Genomic DNA, 18,590 nt, shown 5'->3' with positions numbered 1-18,590 from the left:
GAACAGATGCAGTCTTATATAGCCAGGAATGCCAAATTATCATCAGCATATCGTTGATCAGGCTCTCCTTGTTATGCATGACATCACAGTTTGGCTGTTAGATACATTGGGCGATTACCTTGACCTAGTTATTATGTACAAGGGACACGACTGGGGTATATGATCTCAGTTCTATATTCTGATGTGTACTCTCCAACGTTTCTCATACCCGCCGCGTCAGCATTTGAAATCAGTCATGGAACAAGATGTTTTTGACTTTCGATAATACTCTCGTACTCGTCATGTTGTGTAACAACAGTAAGAAAGAAGATATCTTCATCTCTGATACAAAGTCACGCAATCAACATCGAAGGAAGAAATACAAACTAAACCACCGAATACACAGAAGCACCATCTATGTTCTTGGCTGTGTCCAAAACATGACAGTGGATTGATTGTCGTTAGCATTTCACTTCTCGTTCATTATGCAGCAATGATGATTCAGAATGCAGAAAACACTTCAATATTTGTAGTAGTAGTAGTAGTACAAGTTCAAATTGAGCTAAGAGGTATCTACATCGGCATGCCCGGTGGTGGTATGCCTGGTGGTGGTGCTCCAGGTGGTGGCTCTCCTGGTGGTGGCTCTCCTACTGGCGGTTCTCCTGGTGGTGGCATGGCTGGCGGTTCTCCAGACGGTGCTTCAGGCGGTTCTCCCGGTGGCGCTTCAGGCGGTTCTCCCGGTGGCGCTTCAGGCGGTTCTCCCGGTGGCGCTTCAGGCGGTTCTCCCGGTGGCGCTTCAGGCGGTTCTCCCGGTGGCGCTTCAGGCGGTTCTCCAGGTGGCGCTTTCGGTGGCGGCTCGCCAGGCGGCGCTCCAGGAGGTAGTTCTCCAGGCGGTTCTTTTGGTGGTGGTTCTCCTCAAGGAGGTTCCCCCGGTGGTGGCATGCCTGGCGGAGTGCCTGGCGCTGCCATGCCTACTGGAATGCCTGGCGGTGGCATGCCTGGCGGTGGCATGCCTGGTGGCGGTATGCCCGGTGGTGGTATGCCCGGTGGTGGTATGCCTGGCGGTGGCTCTCAAGGTGGTTCTCAAGGTGGAATGCCTGGCGGTGGCATGCCTGGTGGTGGTATGCAAGGCGGTGGCGGTATGCCTGGCGGCGGTATGCCTGGTGGAGGTATGCCTGGAGGTTCTCCTCAAGGTGGTTCTCCCGCTGGCGGCATGCCTGGTGCTGCCATGCCCGCTGTCGCCGCGCCCCGCGAAAAGCGTCTCGCCATCAACTACGGCCTTGCCGACAAGAGGCAAGACTCCGGCACCCCTTCTCTCCCTGAGTTCTCGCTCGCCAGCCCCAGCCCAACCCAGCCCGAAGGCGGTGCTCCTGGCGTCGCCCCTCCCACCGGCACCGGCGGTTTCGCCATGCCCACGGGCGGCTTCCAGATGCCCGGTGGCGGTGCTCCTGGTGGCGGCAGCGAAGGTGGCCAGGACAACAGCTCCGACGACAGACAGGGCGGCGGCTTCTTCCAGTGGCTCAGCAGCCTGTTTGGCAACGGCAACAGTGGCTCGAAGACTGAAGGCAGCTACTAAGCCCCTCCTCCTCATCCACCATCGTCTTTCCGTCCTAAAAAGCCACCACCAGTAACTAACTGTTCTTGCTGCATCAACCCAACAAACTATCCGGAAACAAGATTGACCACACATACACACACACGCGCACTCAAACATACATTCAGAAACTGCGGTGCCACAACCAAAGGGGACATTTTTTCGGGGGGGGGGGTGAAAGGAGTTCTTTTTTGGACACATTTTTCTTCTTTCTTCATATATTACTCTTCTTCTTGTTCACATATACACATACACTCACACGCTCCTTAGCACCATTTTCTTCGTTTGAGGACGGAAGGGGGAACCCACCAGGCATGCCACCAGTGGAAAGAGGCGGCATTGGGCCAGTTCCTGAAGGCTTTGGGAAGCCCATGCCTCCGCCCTGGCCACCACCGCCTGGGAGGCCAGGCATGCCTCCTTGTGGAGGAGCTTGTCGTTCTTCCTTGCCGTCAAACAGGGAATTGGCGCCATTGCCAAAGGGCAGAGCAATAGAGGTGCTCGCGAGAGCTAGGATGACAGCGGACCTCATGATTGCGGGAGAATGTGAATGAAGAATGGGAAGTGTCGACGTCGAGGGTTGCAAGCAATGGAGCGACGAGTGCGACAGTTTCAGAAGAAGAGACTGGCACAGCCAAAGAGAATGTACGGTATCGCTAGGATATCAAGTGAAGGACGAAGGGAAGAGAGAAGCAAAGAAAATCTTTGCAACAGAAAGTGTGTCAGGCAACTGTCTGAATGGACTGGTTGGTGGACTACCTTCTACACAACGAACCCTTAGGATATATATACTCAATGTTCTGGACGTTTCGAGAAACGAGTAACAGCGGGTGGATCCCAAAGGCCGGGAAATGCCAAGTCCGCGCATGGCCAGATGTTTGAAGTTTTTGGTGCATATCCCCACTGTAACCTGCCAGATGTTGATAGAGATCAATCAAAATATTGCGTAGGTGCAGCCGCAAAAGCTGGGGTCCCTCATGCAAGCTAACGATGAATGCAGTTTGGCCAGAACGGTTCGAATAATATGTTTGTTTAACGGATGCCGATCCCACTACGGGTTTCAGCATCTACGGCCAATGGAAGCTTTCCGTGCGGAGTGGAGCGTGAGGCGGGCTTTCTGGATGTCATGGTCCCTGCTTGACACGCGTATGGGGATACGAGGCTGACCCGGGCCGCAGATAGATTGTGATCGTAAATCGGTAGTTTCGCAAAGAAGCGCGGAAGGACCCTCTACCGGGTACGGAATGAGGACGTGTGCATGAAGGGTGGTGGTGGGTCCTGTTTCAGGCGTACGCGTTTGCATGCCAAGCTTAGTCCAAGCCCAGCCCGCCATGGGCTTATTGGTGCTACCAGTCAACCACCATGTAACGTCTGTTACAGGCCGACTCTTTGATTGCCTATCGCATGACATTTTTCGGACTTGGCTGGCATCCGTCCTCGATCTTCAACGACGGCTCAGTGGGCATTGGTCATCGTGGCAACTGTTGTATTCGACCGTAATAGCGAATGTCTCATATCCATCCAATTCTCCTGGCCGCATATCCCCATCCGCTTAGTAGTGCAGTCACGCCGGTAAAAGCGATCAGCGCTCCGTAGCCGCTACCATAAGCAAATCCTGCTCTCCAATTACCAGCGTGAAGCAAAGCTTCTGACAGTGGACCGCTACACAAGTTGCCCACTCCCTTTCCAGCCGATAGGCAAGCCCATGCGAAGCCAGAGTCTGCGCCTTTGCGTTTCTTCTGTGTGTCAGCGACTATGGCGCTCCAGGCGCTCGACTGGCATCCAGCGAAAGCCCCATAAATGAGGCAGAAGATGTACAAGGGGGCCAGAGACGTAGAGAAGCCCCAAATTAAAAAGATGCCAACAGTGGAACCGAGCGCAGAAACCAGCAGACAAGTCGTCACATGGTACTTGTCAGTTGCCGCCCCCATACACAAACACCCAATGAATGCAGCGGCATTGACGAGGATGATGGTGATGGTGCTTTGGACAGTACTTGCGCCAATGGAGCGAGCAAAGGTGGGAAGATAAATGCCTGGCAGGAAAAAGCCGAGGCTCTGGACAATGTTGCCGGCCTGCAATATCAGGTAGTTTGAGCAAGTCCAGAAAGACAAGTCGAAACCCCTGGACTGTGAAGTCTGTGACAGCGGAAGACGCGGCTTGAAGAAGAGGACAATCGGGAAGTTGAGCGCCACAAAGCTTAGAGCGCAGACCCTGAGTGTAGTTCGAAAGCCATAAGAGTGCAGGAGCCATTCGAGGATCAGAGGAAGAACAGCGCCACTGAGACCCAGACCAGCCATGGTCGCTCCGTATGCGAATCCACGTCGACGAACCCACCACTCTTCGATATTGAACAGGATAGGGGTCCATGCCAAACCGCCACCCAATGCATAAAGAATGCCCTGCGTGATGATTAAATGGGTGACGTTGGTAGACAAGGATCCGAGGCCCAAAGCAAGGCAAACGACAACCAGCCCAACTGGCGTTGCATAGCGGCGGAACTTTGGAAAGTATTTTAGAACAGCGAACCAGAGCGTGATGTCCATGTACATGAGGCCCTGTAACGTTAGTAAGGCTGAATGTGCTTGGAAGCTTCTAGTGACGTACCATTGCACAAGTACCGACGACAGCAATGTTACTCTGACCAGCAAATTGGTCACTGGTGGCATAGTAGTCCTGGAAGACGCCATAGCAGGAAGGAAATCCCCAGATCATTGCTTCGAGCATGAAACAACCAAATAGGCACAGCCATGCGTCCTTGCCCCCGTCTGTAGGTGGTAGAGAGAATGCCATCTCACTGCGGGGAGCATCATCGCCATGAGGCTGTAGCAGCTCGACGTCAGCCAAGGTTGGTGAAGCGTCATGCTGTGTCGATGTCAATGCACTCTGACTTGAAACCATTGTGTGTATAGTTGCTGGAATATTGAATCAGAAACATGGCGGGTCGATTCTTAAATATTTGTCGCCGAGTATGTCTGTTGAGGTCAGCGGTGGTGATGAGAAGACGTTAGCGTGCGAATCAATTGTAGGGCGCGCTCCTACGGCGGTCGGGTGGGGCCGCTCCTTGTTTAGGCTAGTGGCTCTTGGCACCGGCAGGGGGACGGCGGAAGTGCAGCGCGTCGCGCCCTGGAGACCGACGCGCCTGGACCAGCACCAACTTTACCACTGTTTGCCAAGCAGAAACCTTCCTCCCACCACGACTGCTATGGTCTATGTTCAGTAGCCAAATCCGAACAGCGCTTCTCTCGATATAACCGAATATCATATTTTGCACCAATGGGCGACTCTCCACGATCCACTAAGCGGAGAAAGCTTGATGCGCCGAACAGCACCAAGTCCACCCCATTGACAAAACCAGCGACAAGAAAAACCCCCAGCAGGCAGAAAAAGCCAGCCGTTCGTAATTCAGATGACACCGAAACCCCAGATATCCAAGCGAAACCGGCGACAGCACGCAAGCCCCGAGCGACCAAGAGCGCGAAGCCAACACCGGCAGATAATGTGGACGTTTACGATGACTTTGAGGGCGCATTCGACATGGAAATACCGTCGAGGGTAGCTCGGAAACAACCACAGGATGCGCGCAAGGCAGACACGGCGAGTGCTGGAAATGCGGATGCTGTACAGTCCACAACTCTACCCAAACGCAAAAGAGGCCGGCCTACCAAAGCAGAAGCCGCAGCCCGCGATGCTACTATAGCCGGGGCGAATGGGTCGGTGGATACTGAGAATGGAGAAAAAGGTGATTCTACATCAAAACCACGCCCAGCTGCACGGTCACGAACTAGTACCGCACGCAAACCCACAGCCCCTCGATCGAATGCCGCAAGGAAGAAGAGAGAGCCCAGTCCGATTCCCGAAGAGGACGAAGAAACGGATGAGTTGCAAAATTTCAACAAGGCGACAACACCTCCGAAGCCGCCACCCACTCGCAAGTCGGCGGCCAGCACGCGCAAGAAGGCTGCTCCAAAGATATCTGGTGAAGACGGGACAAAGGCTCCAGCAACAACATCGAAGCGACGTAGGCCTACAAGCAACAAGGCAAGCACTGCTGAGAGTGAGGATGATCCCAGCGGCGCATCTCCAGCCAGTGGCAGAAAACTACCCGCGAGCGCAGCACGGCGTATGAACCGGACTGATCATATTTCAAATCACAATGAAGAGGCATCAGATACAGAGGAGCAGGCCAATGGACACAAGGAGGATGGCGAGGCGGACGGAGAAAGGTGGGGGCTAGGGTGTGGGTTAGGAAGGCGGGGGTTGCGAAGAGGTTCTAGTGAGGGGGGGGGGTTAGCTGTGGGGGTTGTGGATGGGTGGATGGGAGGGGAGAGGTTACGTACGGAGATTGTGGTGTTCCATTCGGTGAGGACGCTGGTTTGGCTTTTGCTTGCTGGAGTAGTAGTAGTAGTAGTTGTTGTTGTTGTTGTTTTAGCTCCGCCTTCGAGGATGCCTCGTTCTTCAACGCTGAGGTGCTCGGGCTCCAGTGTCAGACAAGCCTTGCATATATTCTGGAACGCGGTGAATGTGGTTGCGAGTTTAACATGGACGTATCGATGGCTGAAACGGCTCTTGACGCGCTTCTCGAGACTGTTGGTTACGTCGATGCGTGTCGTCAGGCCCAGCACTGCAATCGGGGCTTTCCGCGACTGAGCAATGTCAAAGAGATTGTACAGCAGCGTTTGTCGGGGATGGTGGGCAAATAGGTCGAATTCGTCCATGATGAAGATGACTGCTTTTGCGACTTGGTCTGTCACTTCGCCCGTCTGTTCGGACGGGTGCGAGAGCAGAGCAAGCAGTGTGGCGAGGGTATCGGCGTAGTTTTTTCCAGGGCCACTGCCGTCTTCTTCGATTTCCATTTCCTTGCCGAGCTGGCGCCAGATCTCTCGGAGCGCAATCTTGTCGTCGGTATGTATAAAGCCATTGAGTCGAACGACATGGTATTGTCCGCCATTGTCTTTGGCAACTTCAGATAGCACCTTGTTTACAAGCGCCGTCTTTCCACTGCCCCGAGCGCCAATCACCAGCATTGAATTGCCTTCGCCAGCAGTAATTGTGTGCTCAATGACTTGGTGTACTGATTTGTATTCCTCGTCCAAGCCGACCAGAGGCGAAGGGCGCTTGCCAGTAATGCGCTCCATAACAATAGTCTTGATTAAATCCAATTCGCGGCCAGGAGCGACATTGCTGTAGATGAAAGACGGCGCAACCTTCTTCTTCTGCGCCGAGGTTGGCTTGTTGAACGGACTTGGCTCGGTGGGATCCAAGAAACTGCCCCCAATGCTGCTACCTCACAAAGTCCATCCCACAGGTCCTAACCTCATTCCTGGTGCCGACATCCACTCTCGCACCCACCTCGCCCTTCCAGCCCAGCACTCTGCTCCGCGCCCCAGACTGCAAACTCGCACTGCTCCCCGCGCTCTCCACACTCGCGTTATCCCTGCTTATCGCCGCTGCTCGCCTCGACATCATTCACGACTCCGACGCCTGCAACTTCAACATGGCGTATGACGAGTACGTGACGCTTGCGTCGCGCGCGCGCATCCAGTCGGCGGCAGGCGGCCTTAGTAGTAGTAGTGGCGCGAGCAAGGTCTGGGGTAAAGATGTGGCGCGCCGTGAGTGGGAGGCGCTAGTTGAGCTGGGCTTGTGTGTGCCTGTTGTAGCCGGCCAGGTTGGGCCCTTTGGAATGGTGCGCTGTGATGTGGCGCTTGAGGAGGTGGGAGAGGTACTTAGGGGGATCAAGGGTGGGGATAAGGGGCTTGAGAGGTGGTGTCGCAGTATTTAGGCTTGTTGTTGTTATTCTTGGGTTCATGAGATGGGTGTTGGGGGTTATTTCTATTATTTTTTTTTCAATTGATATTTTGCATGCATGCATGGGCGTATAGCATACATTGCGAAATTTTTTTTTCTAAAAAAAAAAAGGCGTGTTGGATAGACGTACGACGGTCATGTAAGCATGTACATTCTCGCATTAAGATTAACATTGTTGGATACCATACCGAGGCGCGAGTAACTATATATGCTGTAAGTATACATATTTGTTGCAAGACGCAATTTCCGGTCACTGATTTGAATCTTTTTTTCCCCCAAGTCCCTATTGTAACAACAGGTCTAGCAAGAAGCCCACTTGCTCTTTCCATTGAGCACGCTGACGAATTCTCTTGCTACGATACGGCTTGTTTGCTCACTAGGATGCAGCGGATCATACCACATGTAGCTGTCTGGGCTGGAGGCGGTGGTGCAATTCTTGCCCTGCTCGTTGCACAGATGGACGACGCCCTTGACGTTTGGCGGGGCGGTTCCATTGAAGTAGGTGGCAGGATGACGGTACATGTCTGTCATGAGAGCGTTGACGTCGAAGTTGACGACGGTGGCATGTTTCCACGTCTTGGTCATGGAGAGGTAGGGCGTGCGGAACTGGTACTGCTGGTTCAGCGCGGCAACGGTGTTTTGCATGCGGCCGTGGACTTGGGACAGGTTTTTGCCAGGGGCATCGGGGAAGTACTGTGTGGATTGCAGGCCGTCCTGGTCGGGTGCCTGGTATTGCGGGAGCAGAGCGAGAGGCGCAAGGTTCATGAGGACAAAGTAGCGGGCGCCGTGCTCGTAGAGACGGGTAATCTGGTCGTAGACACAGTCGGTGTAGTCTGCGACCGTCTTGCCTGGGAGCTGGCTGTCGGTCAAAAAGGCGCCGTTGCCAAGGTCGTTTGTGCCGATCCAGATGGCGTAGACGGTGTTGGACGGCTTGCCGGTGAAGAACTTGGTGCCGTTGGGACTGACATAGTTGGCGTCGGCGAGGTAGGCAGGAACCTCATAGCCAGCAATATCGGGGAATGATGCGTTAATGGCCGAGAAGTAGCGCGGAGTGACTTTGTTTGAGCATACAGCTCCGGAGACGGCATAGTTGTAGAGGGTGGCGTTGGAGTAGTAGCTGGCATAGCGAGCCCAAGATCGGCCACCAGAGGCCGTGGCCAAGCCCTAGATTCTGTTCAGAACGTGTTGTAGTGGCTCGATCTCGCCAACTTACCACAGGCTGCTGCCAACCAGCAGGCGGAGCGGCGCCTTTGTTGGATATGAAGTAGCCTAGGCGATTTTCATCCGTGTAGCTGTCACCAAACGTCACGATGGTCTTGAACTTTGCGTCGCCAAAGGCCGGACGGCATGCACTGGCAATTGCCAGGCCGGCGAAAAGAGCCGGGGCAGACCACAGAGACGGTACCATGGTGAAGCTTGGCAGTGGTTTGTCGTGGCTGCACCGCGCGACTGACAGGTACTTATAGCGGGCAGGACGCGCAAATAGCGCGTCATTTGCAAAACACTAGCAGCATTTCCCCACCGCGAGGTCGAGTTCATCCGCATGGTGTCGGAGCAAAGGCGATGTGCGGGGGCGTTAGGGGGGTACGAGGGGCACGCTCGCCGTGGGAAATGAGGCTGGTTACGGGCGCTATACGCTTTGCGGGAGCGGGCAGGTCGGCATCAGGCTAAATGGTTTGCACGGCAGGAAGCGGAGGTGGAAGCGCTCGAGACGATAGGATCGCGTCTATGTGCGGTTGCCCATGCGATTGCCGAGGGAGGCTTGATAGCCGCGGGGGGTCTGCCGTGAGGAGGATCAGGATGAGGGATCTGACGACGTCGTGCGTGCCCTGGGCGGGAGGGCAATGTCGTCGAGTGCCGTTGTGTCGCCATTGGCCGAGATGAAGCACGGCGATCTTGAATCGGAATGGGCAAGCCGGGCGGTGGGGGCGAGCGCGGGCGGCCTCAGTACTGTAATGTATGCCATGAGCGCGAGTGTTGGCTTGTGGTGTTGGCAGGAGGAAAGCTTGAGCATGCTTGAGGGGGCGCGACAATGCATATTACAGCGTGCTTAGCGGATGTATTGCCTGGCGGGCCGAATGGATGCAGATGACGGCGGCGGCTGGCGCACGTGACGGTGCCGACTCGCAGTGTTTGGGGGCGGGTTCCGCAGAGGGTTGCTGGGCGCGGAGGACCAGGCAGCATCAGGCACGAGTGAATGGATGCATGAGTCGCAGCGAGGACAGAGGGCACAGGATGGAGGATGGGCCGGAGGCGGCAGCGAAGCGGCAGCGTGGGCGCGGTGCTGTTGGTGGGCGTCGTGGGTTTTTTTCGTCGTGGTCGAGGGCGCCCGCTTCCCCGGTGGTGCGCGCGCGGGCTAGCCGCATCCGGCCGGGCCAGGCGATAGTCCAACGTCGATACGCGATGCGGTGCCTGGCAGTCGAGGGTGCCATCTTGCGTCGACGGGCGGCCAACACCACCACGCACCGCCCATGCAGGCAGGCCAGGCAAGCAGCAGGGCGCCTCGCCCAGCGCCCAGCGCCCCAGCAGCGAGCAGCGCCCTCGCCGCCATCACCAGCACCAGCACCAGCACCACCACCGCCTCGGGCCACACGGCCATTTGCTGTGTTGCTGCGCCGCAAGGGCATCCACCGTCCAGCAAGGCCTGTCCCCCCCTCCATCAGACGCTTTTTGCGCTACCACGCTGCCGGAACCAGAGGCTTGTGAGAGGCCAGCAGTGCCAATCAGCCCCCGGACCCAGCTGATGGGCAGATGCGTGGCCCATCCATGTCATGTCATACCCCCCATGCATGTGCATGCCTTCAGGACAAAGATGCGCTTTGTTCACGCGGTTGACGTAGGTGGTTGCTGCTCGCGGCTCCTTCCTCACCCCGTCTGCCCAGTGTTTGCTGCCTCTACCTAGCGTCCCGGAGCTTCTTTCTCTCCTCCTGCTGCACAAACTCCTCCTCCTCCTCCTCCTCCTCCTCCTCCAAGGCCTTGCCAGCCCCAGCCCCAGCCCCATCCCTATCTCTGTCTCCTTCACCCGTGGCTGCCCTCGCCCCCTTCTCTGCTCTCGTTTGCTGCCCCTCTACCTGCGGAAGCCCGGTATCAATCCCCATGCACTTCGCCCACCGTCGGCGCACAATGCCGCCCCGCGCCTGAGCCGAATTCCCAGGCTGCTGCTGTGTCAATTGTGCTCGTCTCTGTTCATGTCTGTATGTATACAAATTGGCCATGCACCAGCGGGGAGAGTCACGGTAGATGGAATCTGGCTTGTTGACAGCTACAAAGCTCGCTGCACCCCGTCGTCACCCATCCATCCCCATCGCCGCTTCCCGATTCCGACGCCACCCCAGAGCCGGCTTCCAGCTCGTGGCCTATGCAGGACCCGCCCTGGGCCGGACCCCTCTTCGCCATGCCACCATGCCGCATCTCATCATCCGGTGCTCTTGCGCCCTCTTCCGATATATCTAGAACACTGTCAGACCCTTGTGCTTGTCGGGGCATCACATGGCCCTGTACATTTCAATATACAGCTTCAGCTCCACGTTCCGGAGCTCGCCGCGAACCTCTTGCATGAGATGGTCAAACTGCGCACTCGTCCATCCAAGCTCGCTCGTGAAGGGCCAAACGCCCAGCGACTCGAGGAGATCACCAACTACCTGGACACAGACATGCATGGTCAGTACGTCTTGTCACCCGTGTGAAGAGGGGATACATGCAGCGATCGCATCTTCTCCTAGACTAGCCTGCGTTGGATCTGCTCATGTGTCAGCAACTGCTCTACATCACACCCGTGTCCAGCCGTGATAGCAGCGGCATATAATGTGGATGCTTGATGTAAAGCACGCCTAGCACGTCAATGCGTGCGGAAGCTAGCCTCAGACATAAAAGAAAGTAGCAACCCCACCTGACGACCAACCCCCAATCTGGAGCTGCTTAATCTCGACTGCCACGTCTCGGTACCGATTCTCGAGCAGCAGCTGCGATAATCGACGCCCTATCCTTGGATCCCGGTCCATCCTAGACATGGCTGCCTGGTATGACTGCCACCATCTCCTGACTGCAGACTCATCGGTAAGGCGGCCATTGTGCGACTGGATAATGGGCAGGTACTCCATCATCTGAACCCATCCGCCTGGTCGTAGCAACAGCTTCATGTCTCTAATGTACCGGGTCCATCTCCCGTTCTTGATCCCTGGAGCTAGGAATCGCGAGTGGATGAGGTCGTACTGGTTCGCCTTGAAGATGTCGGGGTCGCGGAGCGGGTCGTTGAGATTATAGCCGATCAACTCCAAGTTGTCAGGTTGGTCCGGGACATGCCTAGGAAAGCGGAAATCAGCCTCCACCTGTCTCTCCCATCTGCCCCGCATCTTTTCTACTCACATGGGGAATATGTCAATAGCAGTCACCTGTGCTGGGTCAGTACACGCTCGCAAGCTGGCAGGCGTTGAGCAACCCCATCCACACTTGCCAGCACGGCAGCAATGTGGCATCACCCACCTCACAATCCTCGAACTCGTCGGCGCACTGAACAGCCCAGTCCCCCCCACCATAGCCGCACTCAAGGACCGAGCGGGGCTCTGCCACTGGGATTTGATGAGAGAACAATCTATTGCCCAACAGTCTGGATATGAGATCATGTTGAGCTGTCAGCCTGCTCTCCTCGCGGTCGTCGATGGCTACCGGAGCAAAGTAGATCTTCTCGTCTAGCGATATCCTCTGGAATACCCGGCCATGGACGCTTACTCTTTCCGTATCGTCACTCATTGCTAGTGCTGGCTCGGTAGCTTTGGTTACTAGAGCGGCCCGAGTGTTCTGGATTCAATCGTCGTACAATACGGCCTGGGGAAGAGCGATTATGAACGAGTGGCAGCAGGTGACACCGGACATTCAACGCTTGCTTTAGTAACAACAAGGGCCACCTGATACTACTCACTCCGCAATGTGCAAAGTGCCGTGAGCTGGCGATAATCTCGGCACAGGCGCAAAATTAGGTATCCGATATCGTGGCGAACAGCAACGTCACCAGGGGAGGCTGACGGAGCGGCCGCAAGCCCAGGGGGACAAACGCAGCAGCCGGACCACCTCCGACCTTGAAGGATCCACGCGCTGTATCTGCTTCCCCAGGCACTAGCCTGTCGTTGCAAAGCAGACCCGTGACCAAGGCTCCGGCCAAATATGCACCTCAGCAGACTGTCACACTAGCAGAAGCCATTAGCAGTCTGAAATACGAAAGGGGACTTGATTTTCACGGTCGCCCTCCGTTTGCGCTGCACCTCCCCTGTGCCTTCATCGGCGGGCAATGGGAAAACGAGACATGATTGTACAATGTACCACGGCAAGATGCGCTTTCCTCAGCTAATGGATCTGGAGCAGACATCAGCCTGATCAGCCTGATGAATAGCTGCATCCTAACACTACACCATTGTTGGGCGTCATCGCTTCATTCGGCAAGCCGTATTGCCGGACAATCGGGCATGTGGCGCACCTGTTCAGCAGTACCCCGAGAGGGGGAAAGACCTGCTGCAGCCTTCCAAACACACCCTGTTCCCACGACTGTTTGTCCCGTCTGCCATTGACGACATTGGCTCAAAGTGGCATGTATGCTGCCCGCCATGATTCCTTGCTTCCGGAATTCTCCATGCAAACAGAAGGGAAGGGCATGCTACTGCATGCGTTTGGGTTGTTGGCTAGCACGAGGTGCATGCATCAAGCGGGCGGATAGCCCCGCCCGCTGAGAGTCTTGTCGGCCATGACACCGCTGACATGGCCCCGGTACAGGCGTGTCAAGGCAACATGGCCACGTCATCATGGCTTCAAGAACCCAAGGGTAGGGCGAGGAAGATGGAGCGGACCAGGACATGTTTGAGTTATCTTGCACCACCTGGGGACTCTCTGCATGCCACTCGAGAGCTTCTCGCCGCGTCGGACCTGGACATCCACGCAGCCGGACCTTCGGTGGCCAGGTCCTTGTAGCCTATTGACGGCGGACTGCTGCATAACGGTAACGTATATTGCGCAGCTCTTACCCATTTGATGAAATCGACCCTGTGTCATTGTATAGCTACCTTGCTAGCATGTAAGGTTGATGACTGAATACTAGGTTTTCGCAGGGCGCGTAGCGAATCGATTGGCCGGTGGAAAACGCTGCGTACCACATGCCAAAGCATGCAGTAGTCTGTGGTGGATCGATCCACAAGTGGTAGTTTCCGCTCCATTCGACAGGCATACGGTGTGGGAGACACGCCACTAGACGTATGGAGTGTGTGCAATCGACAGAGATGGATGGAGAAGGGAATTTGTCCATGGCAGGTCAGCATGGGAGAGTCATGACATGTCTTCAGACTCGCTAAAGAGCAATCGTGTCTGCACCCAACGCTCGTTCCGCCTTGCCTGAGTGGAAACCCCAGACTCGATCAAGGAGGTCCTTGCACCGTACAGTACGCCGACGTGCATCTGTCTGTCATGTATCCGCCCAACTCGACAGAAGATGGGCTCCATAGCGGTTTCGGACCGAGGTTGCAGCTTTGACGCACAAATATCCCAACCCAAGGCAGTCCCTATCGGTGTTGCAGACGAACAGTGCGCACGCGGTTGTCTCGTGTCGAGAATGCTTGCGCCCTGGTACCGTGCGTAGGGCAATAGGGGTCCAGGAACGGCTACAAACACGGACATCTTGGCTGCCAGCCGGGTAGGCATTCACCACCAGACCACCAGACATGGCCAGTAAGCTTGACAAGCGGTACATGAGCAGAGTGGCATGCACAGGCGGTGACGGCGCAATTGTAATTCGGTAATAAGTTCGGCATTTCTGTCGACGGAGCGCTTCAAACTATGTTGCTCCAGCATGGCATCCTTACATAATACCGGCCAGCATTAATGCTACTTGAACAAGAGTCTAGCACCTATAAAGCCGAGCCTGACTCGAGATGCCACCAAGTCCTTGCATGCAGTGCTTAGACATGAGGGAATTTAGCGGGGAAGAGATCTCGCCTCTCCCTTTGTGGAGATGCTGGCATTCGTATGGGGTTCTTGTTTGGCCGAATGCAGAACTGTAACACGAATCTGCTTTATGAGTAACTACCTGAAGGTTTCCTACAAACGGATGCCGATAGCAGCGATGACGTCGCTTGTCGCAAGACAGCCAGTTCGTTGCAAACCTCGCAGCGCCTTTCCCAGCAGAGCGAAGAGACAGTGGGATTTCTTATTACAACCCTTACCCCAGCCACATGTATCTTGTCGCACGCCACAGACTCCCACGTAGAGACGTGCGAACCCAGCTCACACTCGATTTGACCTTGCGACGTGTTCACAATGTGCGGCCACATGCTTCGACTGATTCTGGTCGTGGTTCACTAGTCCCCTGATGAGATCAGAGTCCCGCGGCCAAGCCCTGGAGACCCCAGACCAGACGGAACGTGATTGCTCTGGCTGTCCTATGAAGGCGCAGAGCTGATGCGTAGCAGAAGATGGCAATGCGACAAGGCATGTGAAAGAGTGCTGACGCACGGTTCGCCGTCCCCCACACATGACCAACTGCCGCCGGGGCCGAGGTAACTCGTCATTGCGACCAGCTCGGCAGCTTTCATGAGACATGGCCGAACGAGCACCACCTTACAATATCTACCGACACATCTCCTAGCAACCTCTTCTCTCCCATCTCACACTCGTCCATTTCCCCACTTGGCACTCCTGGGGTCTTTTGTTGATTCCCTGCTCCCACTTGCTACTTTCTTTCTTGCTTCATCTGAGCATTGCACAGTCGCGACACTCCTCTAGACGCGACCCAGGAGCTATCCCCTTCCCACATCTTGTATACGTACATACACACATACACACACCATGGCTGCGCAAGAGCTGCGATATGACGGCCAGACAGTTGTAGTCACGGGTGCTGGCGGTGGGCTGGGTCGCGAGTATGCCGTCTTTTACGGCAGCCGTGGCGCCAACGTCGTCGTCAACGACCTCGGCGCCAGCTTCAAGGGCGAGGGCAAGGGCTCAGTGGTATGTCTTGACCTCGGATTTGCAAAATCTTCTAGCGCAGCATGACTGACTTGCGCTGCACAGGCCGCCGACAAGGTCGTCGACGAGATCCGCAAGGCAGGCGGCAAAGCAGTCGCCAACTACGACTCGGTCGAGAACGGAGAGGCCATTATCAAGACGGCCATTGACAACTTTGGCCGCATCGACATTCTCATCAACAATGCCGGCATTCTGCGAGATGTCAGCTTCAAGAACATGAAGCAGGCCGACTGGGATCTCATCTACAGGGTCCACGTCTACGGAGCATACAAGTGCGCACACGCCGCATGGCCATACTTTAGGAAACAAAAGTACGGACGCCTGATCAGCACCGCGTCCGCTGCTGGACTGTTTGGATCGTTTGGACAGACAAACTACTCTGGTAAGCTTGAACGCCCAACTCGGCCCTTGATCGGGTGCTGACTGCCGCAGCCGCCAAACTCGCCCTCGTTGGCTTTACCGAGACACTCGCAAAGGAGGGTCTCAAGTACAACATCCTCTGCAATGTCGTCGCCCCCATCGCCGCCAGCCGAATGACGGAGACAGTCATGCCCCCTGAGGTGCTTGCCAAGATGAAGCCCGAGTGGGTTGTCCCGCTCGTCGCCGTCCTTACACACAAGTCGTCCAAGGAGACGGGCTCCATCTTCGAGGCTGGTGCCGGCCACATGGCCAAGCTGCGCTGGGAGCGCTCCAGCGGTGCTCGCCTCAGACTTGACGACACGCTCACTCCCGAGGCTGTTCTGGCCAAGTGGAAGGACGTTGTCGACTTCTCCAAGCCCGAGCACGCTCAAGGCCCGCCCAACCCTCTCGAGCAGATTGAGCAGGCGCAACAGCTTCCTCCCAACCCCCAGGGCGAGAAGTTTGACCTCAAGGGCAAGGTCGCCATCGTTACAGGTGGAGGCGCTGGTCTCGGCCGCGCATACTGCTTGGAACTTGCCAAGCGCGGCGCCAAGGTTGTTGTCAACGACCTGGTCAACCCCGACAATACTGTTCAGGAGATTCAGAAGCTGGGTGGAGAGGCCGTTGGCAACAAGGCTGATGTCCAGGACGGCGAGGCTGTTGTCAAGACGGCCATTGACACATACGGCCGCGTTGACATCCTGGTCAACAACGCTGGTATTCTCCGTGACAAGGCTTTTGCCAACATGACCGACGAGCAGTGGGACCTCGTTCACAAGGTGCACCTGTTCGGCACCTACGCCTGCACCAAGGCTGCCTGGCCTCACATGCTCAAGCAAAAGTACGGCCGCATCATCAACACCACTTCTACCAGCGGCATCTACGGCAACTTTGGCCAGGCAAACTACGCCTCGGCCAAGTGTGGTATCATCGGTTTCTCCAAGTCCCTCGCTCTCGAGGGCAAGAAGAACAACATTTTTGTCAACACGGTTGCTCCCAACGCTGGTACTCAGATGACCCGCACCATCATGCCAGAGGAGGTTGTCCAGGCCCTCAAGCCTGACTACAACGTTCCTCTTGTGGTTCTTCTCGCCTCTGACAAGGCTCCTGAGCCAACAGGTGGATTGTACGAGATGGGCCCTGGCTGGTTCGCTGCCACCAGGTGGCAACGCACTGGCGGTCACGGATTCCCCGTCGACGTCAAGCTTACCCCTGAGGCTGTCGTCTCGCAATGGGGACGCATCACCAACTTCGACGACGGCCGTGCTGACCACCCCTTCGACAACGCTAGCGGACTCAAGTCCATCATGGCAAACATGGAGAACACGAGCAAGGGCAAGAAGGAGCAGAAGGATTCCAAGACTAACGAGGAGGTCCTCGAAGCCCAGAGGAAGGCTTTGGCTGCCAAGGGCAAGGAGAGCCCCTTTGAGTACACTGAGCGCGACTCCATCATTTACAGTAAGTTTCCTGTGCCCCAACGCTACAGCTGGCACAATCTGACGAGTGACGACAGACCTCGGAGTTGGCGCAAAGCGCACTGATCTTCCCTTCATCTACGAAGGCCACGAGAACTTCCAGGTCATCCCTACATTCGGTGTTATCCCTCCCTTCAACGCCGAGCACACATTCAAGTTTGACGAAATCGTCCCCAACTTTGACTTCCGCATGCTTCTCCACGGCGAGCAGTTCCTCGAGATCCGAAAGTTCCCCATTCCCACCAGTGCCAAGCTCGTCTCGATTCCCAAGCTGATCGAGGTCGTCGACAAGGGCGCTGCTGGTCTGGTCGTTTACGGCAGCACCACAAAGGACGCCAACACTGGAGAGGATATCTTCTACAACGAGAGCACTGTCTTTATCCGCGGCTCGGGTAACTTTGGCGGCCCCAAGAAGGGCACCGACCGCGGTGCATCAACCAAGGTGTACACACCCCCCAAGCGCAACCCCGACACAGTCGTCGAGGAGCGCACAACAGAAGAGCAAGCAGCCCTGTACCGCCTGAGCGGCGACCTGAACCCTCTCCACGTCGACCCCGAGTTCAGCAAGGTCGGCGGTTTCCCCACGCCCATCCTCCACGGCCTGTGCAGCTTCGGTATCTCGGGCAAGCACATTCTGCAAACCTACGGCCCTTACAAGAACATCAAGGTCCGCTTTGCCGGCGTCGTGCTCCCCGGCCAGACACTCATCACCGAGATGTGGAAGGTCGGCAACACAGTCATGTTCCAGACTAAGGTCAAGGAGACGGGTAAGCTGGCCATTAGCGGTGCGGGTGTCGAGCTCATGGGCGGCGCGAGCAAGTTGTAAAAAAAGTTATCATGGGCGGACTGGGTAGTGTTTGTTTTTGATCCCGTCAAAGGGGAGGGGGTATTTATGCTATGTTTGAGTATGTAAATTATATATAACGTATGTGGCAAGCGAGCGCCGCAGGTAAGCGAGCGCCGCACCCCACCAAACCTGCGCACCTCTCCTATCTCAACGAACAATGGCTCAACGTAGCGCTACTCAATTAGCTTTAAATGAAGCAGATATTCAGCTTGCTATTTCTTCTATTAATCTCCATCAAACACAAAGTAATCATCGCGCTGCTGCTGTCTACAACGTGTCTGAACGAACAATCCGCCGCCGACGCGCTGGTATACCTGCTCGACGCGATTGCCAGCCTAACTCAAAGAAGCTCACTAAGCTAGAAGAGGAGGTGATAGTTGATCATATACTTGATCTAGATCTACGTGGATTTGTCGCCCACGTATGCTGCTGTGCGCGATATGGCTGATAAGCTGCTGGCTGCGCGCGGCGCTGGCCAGGTTGGGCA

General features: G+C 55.9%; 9 protein-coding genes across 9 annotated transcripts; 2 read left to right on the top strand and 7 right to left on the bottom strand.

The window, feature by feature from the left end:
• Positions 1–558: 558 nt before the first annotated feature.
• Positions 559–1,652, top strand: SETTUDRAFT_164206 (uncharacterized protein). The gene has a single exon (XM_008030080.1). The coding sequence runs from the start codon at positions 563–565 to the stop codon at positions 1,553–1,555; it is 993 nt and encodes a 330-aa protein (XP_008028271.1). The 5' UTR covers positions 559–562; the 3' UTR covers positions 1,556–1,652.
• Positions 1,653–1,787: 135 nt separating this feature from the next.
• On the bottom strand, positions 1,788–2,102 carry SETTUDRAFT_21129 (uncharacterized protein; the record flags this gene model as incomplete). Its single annotated transcript, XM_008029794.1, has 1 exon — positions 1,788–2,102. One exon carries the CDS (start codon positions 2,100–2,102, stop codon positions 1,788–1,790), a length of 315 nt encoding a protein of 104 aa, XP_008027985.1.
• Positions 2,103–3,081: 979 nt separating this feature from the next.
• On the bottom strand, positions 3,082–4,285 carry SETTUDRAFT_93408 (uncharacterized protein; the record flags this gene model as incomplete). The annotated part of the gene is made up of 2 exons (XM_008030079.1): positions 3,082–4,128; positions 4,178–4,285. 2 exons carry the CDS (start codon positions 4,283–4,285, stop codon positions 3,082–3,084), a joined length of 1,155 nt encoding a protein of 384 aa, XP_008028270.1.
• A 1,436-nt stretch (positions 4,286–5,721) lies between these two features.
• Positions 5,722–6,853, bottom strand: SETTUDRAFT_179987 (uncharacterized protein; the record flags this gene model as incomplete). The annotated part of the gene is made up of 1 exon (XM_008030078.1): positions 5,722–6,853. The coding sequence occupies exon 1, from the start codon at positions 6,706–6,708 to the stop codon at positions 5,722–5,724; it is 987 nt and encodes a 328-aa protein (XP_008028269.1). The 5' UTR covers positions 6,709–6,853.
• Positions 6,854–6,895: 42 nt separating this feature from the next.
• On the bottom strand, positions 6,896–7,392 carry SETTUDRAFT_164204 (uncharacterized protein). The gene has a single exon (XM_008030077.1). It carries the CDS (start codon positions 7,377–7,379, stop codon positions 7,197–7,199), a length of 183 nt encoding a protein of 60 aa, XP_008028268.1. The 5' UTR covers positions 7,380–7,392; the 3' UTR covers positions 6,896–7,196.
• Positions 7,393–7,678: 286 nt separating this feature from the next.
• On the bottom strand, positions 7,679–8,786 carry SETTUDRAFT_32801 (carbohydrate esterase family 16 protein; the record flags this gene model as incomplete). The annotated part of the gene is made up of 2 exons (XM_008029877.1): positions 7,679–8,542; positions 8,592–8,786. 2 exons carry the CDS (start codon positions 8,784–8,786, stop codon positions 7,679–7,681), a joined length of 1,059 nt encoding a protein of 352 aa, XP_008028068.1.
• Positions 8,787–10,863: 2,077 nt separating this feature from the next.
• Positions 10,864–12,127, bottom strand: SETTUDRAFT_155130 (uncharacterized protein; the record flags this gene model as incomplete). Its single annotated transcript, XM_008030076.1, has 5 exons — positions 10,864–11,019; positions 11,080–11,117; positions 11,268–11,680; positions 11,744–11,769; positions 11,861–12,127. 5 exons carry the CDS (start codon positions 12,125–12,127, stop codon positions 10,864–10,866), a joined length of 900 nt encoding a protein of 299 aa, XP_008028267.1.
• A 1,560-nt stretch (positions 12,128–13,687) lies between these two features.
• SETTUDRAFT_155129 (uncharacterized protein) lies at positions 13,688–14,035 on the bottom strand (the record flags this gene model as incomplete). Its single annotated transcript, XM_008030075.1, has 1 exon — positions 13,688–14,035. The coding sequence occupies one exon, from the start codon at positions 14,033–14,035 to the stop codon at positions 13,688–13,690; it is 348 nt and encodes a 115-aa protein (XP_008028266.1).
• A 987-nt stretch (positions 14,036–15,022) lies between these two features.
• Positions 15,023–18,177, top strand: SETTUDRAFT_164201 (uncharacterized protein). Its single transcript, XM_008030074.1, has 4 exons — positions 15,023–15,364; positions 15,428–15,764; positions 15,815–17,239; positions 17,295–18,177. The coding sequence occupies exons 1-4, from the start codon at positions 15,203–15,205 to the stop codon at positions 18,080–18,082; spliced, it is 2,712 nt and encodes a 903-aa protein (XP_008028265.1). The 5' UTR covers positions 15,023–15,202; the 3' UTR covers positions 18,083–18,177.
• Positions 18,178–18,590: the final 413 nt, after the last annotated feature.

Source organism: Exserohilum turcica, assembly GCF_000359705.1.
Source record: "Exserohilum turcica Et28A unplaced genomic scaffold SETTUscaffold_4, whole genome shotgun sequence".
In the NCBI taxonomy this organism is placed as follows: domain Eukaryota; kingdom Fungi; phylum Ascomycota; class Dothideomycetes; order Pleosporales; family Pleosporaceae; genus Exserohilum; species Exserohilum turcicum.
The sequence above is the reverse complement of the archived record's forward strand: the minus strand, read 5'-3'. Positions and strand labels throughout refer to the sequence as shown.